An 11,358-nucleotide genomic window follows, 5' to 3' on the forward strand; every position below is an offset into this window, starting at 1 on the left:
GTGCTGACATCATCTCCCCTGCAGTAACACATGATCCTATGATACTCAAAGATGTGCTGAAATGTGTTAGCTGTTGCCAAACAGAGAACACAAAGACAATGTAAAAAAAAAAAAAAAAAAGATGTTGTCCAAAATATATTCTTAAAAGATATGTGGGGACTTTTAAATACACACTTCACCATCAAATTGTAAGGTCCCTGATGACAAGAGGCACAAATGTTCTGTTTCCTAATGTGCATCCCTGGAAAAACCTAACTGGTGCATAGTAGGTCCTCAGGATGTCATCATAGCAGAAAACACAGGCCTGGGTGACACAGGACTTTAATGTGAGCATCCAAGTTTGGGCATTTTGAAAAACAATCTGGGAAAGTACATAATGGCAATACTTCTGATAGGAACTGAGGTTTGCATTGGTAATTTTGGTTCTTTATAGGCTCTATATCTTTGAAAACTTACTCCCAGAATTCACTGGTAGCTTATTCTCCTTAGTGTCAATTATGACAGAAGACCAGTGTACGTGCTGAAAGCCTAAAGGACCCACTGTCTAGTGAGTGCATTGAGAAATCCCCCAGGCTGTGTGAGATGAATAAAGGCACAAGTTTTCACTCCCCAGCTCAAAGGCCCATTTGAACTTGGGCATAGGCTGAATACTTGGGTCAAATCAACCTATCAGGGAGGTTGTCCCTAAAGAAAACTGATTCTGCCTCAGCAACCATCAAATGCGTGTAGCTCTCTAAGTATAGGTTAAGACCTTGTGTGTCCGTCCTCTGTCCATGCTGGAATGTTAACTGGTGTAGTCCCATGTGTATAACTGTATTGTTGAGAGTTAGCGGGCCATTACTGTCCTGCTCAGACGACCAATCATATGCTTTTTAGAGGCAACAGCCCAGGTATTTGAACATCACACTTCCATCCTCCAACAGGTGCCAGGCTATCATGGGTAGTGTTGAGTGGGGTTCCCACAAGAAGTTGCACAACCCTCATCACCAGGGACTGACTGACTAGCAGTATGTGTGTGTGACTTAAGGATGGAAACTGGTTAAACTCGGAATCAGGTGGGTCCAATGGGCAACCACCAGAAGGAAGCTGCCAGCTGGGAGACCCCAGTTAGAGGTACCAGAACCTTATTTGGGGTGCTACAATAAACCAACTCATCTCCACTTGACTTCCTCCATATTCTAGAGCTAACAATCAACCTATGGTATCCACAGGGTCACATGTATACTTTACAGTCATATGGAGTCTGGGGGTAGGGGGGGAGGAACTTCAGGTATGAGGTTTGACTCCTATTGACCATAGAAGTGCGTACTAGAAAACTCATGCTGAGTCACAGGTCATCACCATCAAATGGGGGCTAGCTGAGCGTGTACTCTCACAGAAGTATGCATGATGAGATCAACAAAGATGCTGCTGTTGCTGCTGCTGACACTTATTGAGTGCTTAGTGTATACTAGGCATCATTCTTTTGTTCACCGAAGCAACCTATGATGTGGATCATTTTCAAACCAGGAAAAGAAGACACAAAGACAAGACCTCGATGTTGCTGAGTCATGATCTGGAACTCTAACAAAGCCTTTAATCTGGAGCCGGCTTTGCCCTTTCAACAATGGCCCACACCTGTGGGTGGTCATTAACCTCTGTGCTTGACCTCCTAGTCCATTAAGGATTCTCTGAAACATCCAGAAGCATCTCACTAGGATGACTGTCTCTGAGGACCTTAGGCTGGTTTTCAGCCCAACAGATGAAGACATCAATGGCTAAGAGAGAGAGAGACATCAATGGCTAAGAGAGACAGAGACAATGATGGCTAAAAGAGAGGGAGATTGTCAAATGACTAAGAGAGACAGAGAAATCAATGGCTAACAGAGAGATATCAATGACTAAGAGAGAAAGACATCAATAGCTAAGAGAGACAGAGACATCAATGGCTAAGAAAATGACAGAGACACACAATTGCTGAATTCTAAGAATTCTGACACCACTTAAGTGACAATTGTGCCTTAGTGGATTTCCTCCTGTCACCTTAAAGAGGGGCCGACTCCATCCTGCAGCAGCACCAGAACCATGATTGCTGGCCTTGAAGCTTCCCTTCCACGGCATGAGCTGCCTGTGGGAGAGAGAGAGCCCCACATCCACAGAAGAGCAGGGCCTCCTGGAGCTGAGAGCCTCCAACCTGCAACTACAAAATGTATGGACTCTGCCTACTACCACCGAGCTTGAAGGAGGACCCTGTTCAGGTGGGATGGATGGCCCTGATGACACCTTGACCACAGCTTAGGAGCTCCTGAACAGAGCTCAAGAGGCCTCATCCAGACATGACTTGTAGAAACTCTGATAATAAGTGTTGTTTGAAGCCATTGGACTTGATCATTTTCTTAGGCAGCATGGAACACTAATCTACTGGTGTTTGCGGAAATTAAAATGAGACTGAGCCTAAAGTAAATGGCAGGCAAGCAAGGCCAGAGTTCATCAGACTCTATCCCTGACACAAACAACTTAAAGAAGGAATCATTCACTTCATGGAACATGCAGCCCAGCCTATTCATTCACCTCATGGTTGACAGGAACCAGGGTCAAAGGAACAGAAGAAGTGACAGAGGCAGGATGCACATGCCCAGTGAGCTACTTCCTCCTAGACCCACCTTCTATCTTTTCAATGACTTCCCATAATGCCAGCCATATGGTGAGTCCAAGGGGATGTCTGTTGAGTAGATCCTCAGGACCCACCCACCTCTTCAAAGTCCATCAGGTGCCAATCAAGAACTTAGGAACCTCTGGGGTCATTCACATTCAAACTGTAACAGCCAGTGAGTTTTACAGCTTTACACAAAGCTTGCTTGATTGCAGACAAAAGCAATAATCAAACTACTTGTGTTCATGACAGTATTAGAGCAAAGCAGGATAGAACAGCCACTCAGAGTGGCCAACAGACTCCTAATTGTGAAGCAGGGACTCTCCGGAGGATAAGGCAAAAGGCCCCTCCCTACAGAGCAAGCGCACAGCATTGCCTCTACTTGGCTTCCACCTTTGTACTAGGAAGTTCATCCCTTGCGCTCCCTCCGTCCAAATCCCAGGGCTCCTCTGGCTGGAGCTTCCCAATTCAGGGAGGGCTTAGCTCAATACTTTACAAAATAGCGCTCTTCTCCCTTTGCCTTTTTAACACCACCAGCAGTGCCAGGCTCTTCCCTGACTGTAGGGATGGGTCTAAGGAGGCAGGAGAACAGGAAGCCTCCTCCACGGGCTAGGAACTGATAGTTCAGCTGACCTCACATCACCTGGATCTGACTTTGGCAGCAAACCTCACAGCTATTCAACATTTTCATGGAGGTCAGGACACGGGGGATACTGGAACAAACACCCATGGAGGTGACACTAAGCATACTTGGGGAGATACTGGGGTGCTGAAATTTCCCCCACGGGCCTTGTTTCTGTGCCTAGGAACCCCTGCTCTTGGGCATCCTTTCCCAGCTGGGGCGAGGCTGTCCCGAGAGTGAAGAGTGGTTGGAAGGCAAGGTGAGAGGTCTTATTCTTGTGCACGCACGAGAGATGGAGCACAGACAGCCAGGGCCAGCCTGCTCCACTGTCATCAGAGATGGTCAGGAAGGCCTGAAAAAGCTCTTTGGGGAAAAGGGAGTAAAATGGGTGGGGAAACATTAACAGTGTCTCTCAGGCAAGCCAGATGGAGGCTATGAGGCTCAACCGGAATTCGACATCATTATCTTGCCTGGTGGTGGGTGACATGGTGTGCTAGCTTGCTGTCCTAGGTTCATTTCTATCACTTGGCAAACATTCCGACCCAAAGGAACTTAGGAGAAAAGGGTTTATTTGGCTTACCCTTCCAGGTCACAGTCCACCGCTGAAGAAAGGGAGGGCAGGAGCTCGGGTGGAATTGAAGGCAGGATTCCTTGCTGCTCTATACAGCATTACCCCCAACCAGGGAGCTCACTCACAGCCAAGGACGTGCAGTAGGAACCATCCAGAAACACTGCTTGCCGGCTTGCTCCCAGACTCATGCTTTGCCTGTTTCCTTATAAAGCCCATCTGCCCAGGACCACGGCTACCCCAGTGGGCTGAGCCCTCCTGCACCAATTAGCAATCAAGACAACCCCCACAGATGTGCTCACGGGCCAATCTCATCTGGGTAATTCCTCAGTCTCCCTGCTCAGGTGATTCTCGATTTGTGGTAAGTGAACATTTAAAACCACCCGGCACACACTGGAAAAGCCAGGGAGGCAAGCTGAAGGTCTCTGCATTTAATTACACTACATCAAAACACGAAGTTTGCCAACATTAAAAAAACTAGGACCCAGAGTTCCAATACCTCTAGCTAAAGATGCTGTATGTAAAAGACCAAACTTAAGATGCCAGCTCCCCTTTCCTGCACTGTCAGACCTTCTAAATAAAAAACTCCATATCTTGGCATCTCATCTAGAAAGTGAGTTTAACAATAAACCTACCTACAAAGTGCGACCTCGGAACAGAAGGAACTTAAACACCCAAAAGTCTCAGGAGAGTGTACAAACAGTACTTGCGAAAGCAGATCTGCCATCCTGGTCTGACCACAGCTCTGTCATCTTTCCCCTCTCCCTTTAAGTTCTGAGCGATGAGGGAAACCCCGGTGGCATCTGTCCCCAGCCCTTGCTGTGCTAGGCAGTGAGAGCCAGAGCTCCCAGGGCTGTGGTTGGAATTGTGGAATCTACTTTCTTGTGGCATTTTGCTACAGTTCACAATTATTGATCTTGGTTTCTGGGAACAATATGGTTACATATTAGATGCTTTCAGACCCAATTTTGTTTAGATAAAGGGTCACAACTTCCTAATCTTGACACAGAGGAGTAACCAGCTGGGAGTCTGGAGTCTGGGGTTCTCATTCCGCCTCAGCTGGTCGCTTACTGAGGCCTCTCGCTTAGAACAGCTAGAGTCTCCCATCTTGGCAATGAGAATGCTGGACTAAGGTGACCTCTTGGATCCCCCAGTGGGGTTACATAATCAGTCATTGGTGACGACAGCCACAGTGACTCCCCTTTGAAACCATGCTGGCAAGCTTGGATTACTGAGCCTTTCAGTGTCCAGGACAAAGGTACTCTCATTGTCCCCATTTCACAGACACAGAAACTGAAGCACAGAGGATCTACCACTGGTATAAACAGAGCCAGCCCCTGTGTTCTTTTCATTATTGATTTTTAATTATGTGTTTGTGGGTGTCTCTTGTGGGGGTCTGTGCACACGAGTGCAGTGTTCATACAGTCTCCAGAAGACAGCGCCTGGACCCCTGGAGCTGGAGTTACAGGCAGCTGGGAACAGCCCAGTGTGGGTATCGGGAACCAAACTCCAGCCATCTGAAAGATTAGTACAGGCTCTTAACCACTGCACCATCTCTCCAGGCCCCAGCATCCATGCCCGTGATGCCCTTGGATGTCTACCAGGACCAGAAATGCTCACTATGATCCCCCACAGTGTGCTGTGTGTGTCGGTTCCAGCCCTCTCAGCTTCTGTGACAACTCTAAAGTAGTCCCTCAGATCATCCTTCGAGATCTTCCCTGGAGCCTTCATGAGTCTTCACGCCAGCAGCCCTTGACCATCCCTCATGCATCTCAGTCCTGGGCTCTGTATGGTGGTCATTTGATAGCCTGGCTGGCTACTGCTGTCCTGTAGGATCTCTCCTATCTCCCTCATAAGTGATGAGCCTTCCAAAGCTAGCAATCATCATCTAAGGACACGTTCATGCAGGAGGGCAGAATGGAGTTCAGTCAACTTCTTGAGAGTTGGAGCAGCCCTGATGAAGGATGTCTTCTGTTGATAAAGTCTGGTAGTCCAGAAGACAGGGTGACAGGAGAGAGAAGGCCAGCATATCTTGTTTCACAGTGTCCGAATGAGTTGCAAGGCCACAGGGGAGAAAGGAACCTGCTCAGAGATTGCAAGATGAGAAAACAGAATTTTTACAGCAGAATGTGAGCACCTAGCAGCAGTCATGCTGTGGGAACCTCCTGAGGAGCCCTGGTTACCCCTCCAGCCTCATCACAGTTGCCTTGGAGGAGTGATGCATCACCTCGGACGTCATCTCTGTTGACCTTTTTGTAACATTAATGACCTTGCCTGGCCTTTGCTGTTCAAGGACACAGCACCTGTCCCTAGAGGAAGTCAACACACAGCACATGGACTCTGGGTCCTGGACTGAAATCCCATCAGGCCTTTGGGTCAATGGAAATACTTTCTGCTGTGACAGCGACATGAGTCCAATTCTTCCTTCTCCAGTTCCAGAGGCATGGTGGGCGCTGTGTTCATGGACAGAATCCCATCTCTGCTCTGCCCCCTAAAGCTGACTGTGGGGTAGAGGGTCCCCCTGTCCGCTGCTGTCAACAACAGGCAGTAGTAGCTACTTGAGAGCTTTTGCCCCTACTTCAGTGACCCCCAACTCAACTGCCTGACCGGAAGCCAGCACTGAGACGGACGCCAGGACTGCACACCTAGAGAGGGCTGTATCCCTTCGGGGTGTGTCGAGTTTGCATCCTGTGTCCACACCGCATCAACAGCAGCTGTCAGGAATGTATCTGAGCCCCTAGGAATACACCTCTGTTATCTCCACTGTCTGAAAACAGCCACCATGTCTATGCCATGCAAGACCTTAAAGGAGGGAGAGAGGCCAGGCTCTGCTGTCTGGTAAAGGCTGTAAAACCATCACTGATCCAAAGGGAAAGAGTAACTGCAAGCTCAGAGGGAAGCTGTGACATCGTTGCTCTAGTAATGTTCAAGCTTACAGGAACTCTCTGAGTTCAGGAAGCCAAGCCCAGTGCAGAGTCCAGAGCAGCAACGGGAAGGTGTAGCTGTCCACCTGCATCCCTCAGCCGACCATCTGCTGTCCAACGGAATAGACTCTAACTGCAGCTCTTCCAGCACAATGTCCTCCAGAAACTGATACGCACACATACACTAACACGTGTACTGATATGTGCACATGATGATATGCACACACCCAAGCACACATGCTGATATGCACACATGATAATACATGAACTGACATGTATACATGATGCATGTACACACCCAAACACATGCATGCTGATGGACACACACACTAACACGTGAACTGACATATATATGTGATTCATGTATATACCCAAACACATACATGCTGACATGCACATATACATGCATTCTTTAGGTGGTGATCTAATAGAAGCTAGTGGAGAGGAGCCGTTCCACCTGGACTTCTGGTCTACCTCCATTATTGCTTTCTAAAATCAGTGGCTGATCCAGCAGCCATATCTGGTGGAGCCAAAACCCGATTAAAACCCCAAAGCCTTTCCTCACTAGCAGCCTCTCTGTATGTGGTCATTGATTGAGTTATCAGCGCTTTTAATAAAGCCACCCAACTACGTGAGTCATCTAACCTTCCAGCCTGTGGTTTGCCATCTCTTCAACCATTCTGCATAGGAACTGACCCACTACATCTTCATCGTGCATAGTTTTCTAGATTTCAGTAGATCTGTGGGAGAGAGCTCTCCTGCTGCTGCCCCTGGAAGCAAAGCAACATAACAGAAGAGGAGAAGTTAATTCCAGAATCTGATCAGAGACATGAAGATATGCCAGATAATACCTCACCTCCAGAGTAGATGTACGCAAGTGTTCTTGCCTTGAAATGTGACCTCTGCCTACATCAACAGAGAATAAAAGGAAACCACAAGGGTAGCTCAGAATGCCCCAGGGATCAGGAATTTGCCCAGACTGAGTCTATTATTTAAAAAATAGTTTAATCCATTTACATTTATTTTTATTCCCGATTATATATTTGGATCAAATTTCTCTGTTATGCTTCTGATTTTTTTCTTTCTTTTTTCAACCTTCTGTTATAAGTTTTTTCTTTTTGTTCCTTTTTTCTTAGTGTTATTTTGAAATTATATGCCCTCACCAATCTACTATGATGCATAGTTAACACTGCATCATCATAAAAAGGGTCATTACTAACATTATCCAGTATCTCTAACCTCCATGTAATTTAGGGACCTTAGACCCCTCTTTCTCACAAATTCTGCTTTGCTGTCACCCATGAAATTGCTGCCCAGTACTTTCTTTTTGTTTTAAAAAGCCCCCTCAAATTTGACATTGTTCTTTCAGTAAACTTGTTTTTTGGCTTGCCGTGGCTTCTTGCTTCCCATGGAAATGGTTGAGCTTCCTTTTTCTTCTTTCAATTTGCACTATTTCACTTGACTGCTCAGACACAGTCTTTGTATATCTTAAAGTATTGTTTTCCCCTCATATATGTTGTGTAGCTGGTTCTTAGGGATTGAAATATTCATTCATGGTGGGAAGAAGAAAGCTCCCCAAGGTTCACGTGACAGTCGCCTTTAAATGTCAACTTGAGGCAGTTCTGTCTTTCTGGACCTGATCAAGCAGGAGAGGCCATCACGGGCATTGACATTTGCCACAACAAGGACCAAAAGGTTCAGGGAAAGGAGCTCAAGAGTCAGGACATCTACCTGCAGCCGCCAGCCACACTGTACAGGTTTCTGGCCAAGTGAACCAACTCTACCTTCAGTCAGATTGTGCTGAAAAGGTTATTCATGAGTCACACTAACCAGACTCCTCTGTCCCTGTTCCAGATGGTGATCCAAAAGATGAAGCTTCCTTGTAGTGGTGTTTGTTCCACCCATGACTTTGGGCTATACAGCCCAAAGGAAACGGTGCTTCGTGCCATTGTAGTGACCTCTAAAAAGAAAAGGGAGAGGGATCACAAGGTACTTTCTTCCTTTTATTTATTTACTTACTTACTTACTTACTTACTTACTTACTTACTTACTTATATCCTAAGAGATTACATACAATGACAAGAAGCACCACCTCCTTCGGGCCCTATAGCCCAAGGTCATGGGCGGAGCAAATACCACTACACTTCCCTGACAGAGAATTAGACAGCTATGATTATGGGGACAGGGATGGTCACAGATGATGTGTGGATTTTCAAAGTGCCCAAACTGTGAACTGTGGGTGAGCAGCCAGACCCAAAGTCGCATCCTCAAGGCTGGAGGTAAGATACTCACCTTCGACCAGCTGGCTCTGGAATCTCCCAAGGGCCATGGTGTTGTGCTCCTGTCTGGTCCTGGAGGTGTACTGGCATTTTGGCAAGGCTGCAGGAACCCCACACAACCATACCAAACCCTATGTCTGCTCCAAGGGCCGGAAGTTCAAATGTGCCAGAGGCAGAAGGGTTAGCCGTGGCTACAACTTGGATCTTACAAAAAAAAAAAAAAAAAAAAAAAACCTTTGAGAAAATAAAAGTCAACTTGACACAACTTGGAATCACCTGGGAAGGGAATGTCAATGACAGACTGTGAACATGGGGTTGTCCTGTGGCCATGTCTGGCAAGGGGTTGTGAAAAGACCCAGTCCATCTGATTGCTGCTTCAATTTATACTCCGTAAAGATTCTTGCTCCAGACTGGCTCAGTGCCTAAGTGGGTAAAGGCACTTGCCATGCAAGACTAGAGACTGGACTTCTATTCTAGGAACCAGCATGACGGAGGAAGGAAAGAATCAATCCCACAAAGCTGTCCTCTGAGCCTGTTCAAGCACACAGTAATAACAGTCAAAGTTTGCTTTTGTTCTTTTGTTTTTAAGATCGTTACAGGCTGGAGAGAAATCTCGGGGTTAAAAGCAAATGCTTCTCTTCCAGAGGACCTGAGTTTGATTCTCAGCACCCACATCAGGTGGTTCATTTGCCTGTAACACCAGCTGCAGGGGATCTAATGCCCTCTTCTGGACTCTGTGGGCATCTACATTCTCATGTGCGTACACTTACCCACACATGCATACATACATGTGCACATAGGTAAAAATAAAAATATTAAATTATTTTTTTTTCAAACTGTATCCAGCTTTATTAAAGATACTTTCCATAAACAATCATGGTTTTTCAGGCAGGACATGGGCAGACAGTCATTAACAGTATACAAGAACTTCCAAACTCCCTTCTTGTATAGACTACCAAAATCAGAAAGCCACTATAAAACCCGATAAGTCTTCATTCGATGCTTTGAAAAGGGGGAGAGCTTAGAGTGAGGGCTGACAGTTCACATTGAGGATGTTGTTTAACAACTTTTCACAAGCCGACCCTGACTTTCAGGAAACCAAACGAACACGGCAGAATTATCAATCTGAAGATCCACAATCTTTTATAAAAGGAACCGCTGCTCTTTTGAGGACACAATGATACCACTGCAAAGTCCAGATTGCCTGATAGACCGGCAAAACCAATTTTGGGGGTCAGGTTCCAACAGGTCTCTGGTTTGAAGGGAGTTAAGTCTATGTTGATGGTCCAGGGGAGGAGGACACAGAAATGAATTTAGAGTTTCCCACACAAGGCATTTTGTGCCATGGTGGCCCATATGTCAACACCAGGACGTCTCTCCTGAGAGCCAAGAGGAGTCTTTCAAAATTAGCAGGGAAAGATGTTTTCCAACATCAACCATCACCAATCCAGCTTGGGAGACATTTTGTTAGTGACACATGTTCCTTCCCCCCTCAAAACAATGAAGTGTTCTGTGTGCTAACAACATAGCTTAAAAAAAAAAAAGTAAAACAAAATTCTGCATTTTTATAAAACTTGATAAAAAATAGTATTTCAAACTGTACAGTCACCAGAAGTACACAGTTATCAAAAATGCACACATTTCACTTGGCATCTCCAGCACCTTCAGCTTTTTGTGCCTGGTCTGTTTTGGCGTCTCCGTTTTCTGCAGGATTATTCGCATCCTTCCCGGCATCGGCCTTCCCCTTCTTCCCCTTGGGGACCTTCTCTCCCTTCTTTGCAGGGGCCTTTTTAGGCTTGGACTCTGGCTTTGGAGGAGCAGGTTTAGCAGACAACCTTGCAGATCTTCTCTGTGGCTCGTCCTTCACCTTGGCTTTATCTCCTTTAGTATCCCCTTCAGCCTTTCTTTTGGGCATGGCGGCGGCGGCGGCGGGGGACGTCGGCGCTGGACGCGGGGATGCAGCGGTGCGCGGGTTTGGTCCGTCCGGGGGTCGTTCTCGCCGCTTCTTCCTATTAAATTATTTTTTAAAAACATACTTGTCTTTCTCATGCCATGGCTTCCCAGGATTGTGTTAGCAGTTGAAGGTCTGTGTGCCTGTCTGGGTTTAAGGCTAAACTGAAGTTGATTCTTCAATCATGAAAGTTCATCAGTAATATTTTTTAAAATATTTTTTTACTCCTGTTTTGCCCACAGTGCCCTTCTGGAACTCCCACTGACCATATTTTAGAGGTCCGTCTGTTACCTTTTTATCCCTCTGAGCTACATCCTCAGCTTTATCTTCAAGTTTGTCTTTCCCAAGCTGTGGTGACAACTTGTCCATTCCCACTTGTTTC

General features: G+C 46.4%; 1 protein-coding gene and 1 pseudogene across 1 annotated transcript; one reads left to right on the forward strand and one right to left on the reverse strand.

The window, feature by feature from the left end:
- Positions 1–1,064: 1,064 nt before the first annotated feature.
- LOC128111456 (60S ribosomal protein L18-like) lies at positions 1,065–10,154 on the forward strand (annotated as a pseudogene).
- Positions 9,863–11,045, reverse strand: LOC128111618 (non-histone chromosomal protein HMG-17-like). Its single transcript, XM_052739870.1, has one exon. The coding sequence runs from the start codon at positions 10,938–10,940 to the stop codon at positions 10,668–10,670; it is 273 nt and encodes a 90-aa protein (XP_052595830.1). The 5' UTR covers positions 10,941–11,045; the 3' UTR covers positions 9,863–10,667.
- Between the last annotated feature and the right edge of the window lie 313 nt (positions 11,046–11,358).

This window comes from Peromyscus californicus, unplaced genomic scaffold (genome assembly GCF_007827085.1).
Source record: "Peromyscus californicus insignis strain IS unplaced genomic scaffold, ASM782708v3 Scaffold_16__1_contigs__length_79575227, whole genome shotgun sequence".
NCBI lineage: Eukaryota > Metazoa > Chordata > Mammalia > Rodentia > Cricetidae > Peromyscus > Peromyscus californicus.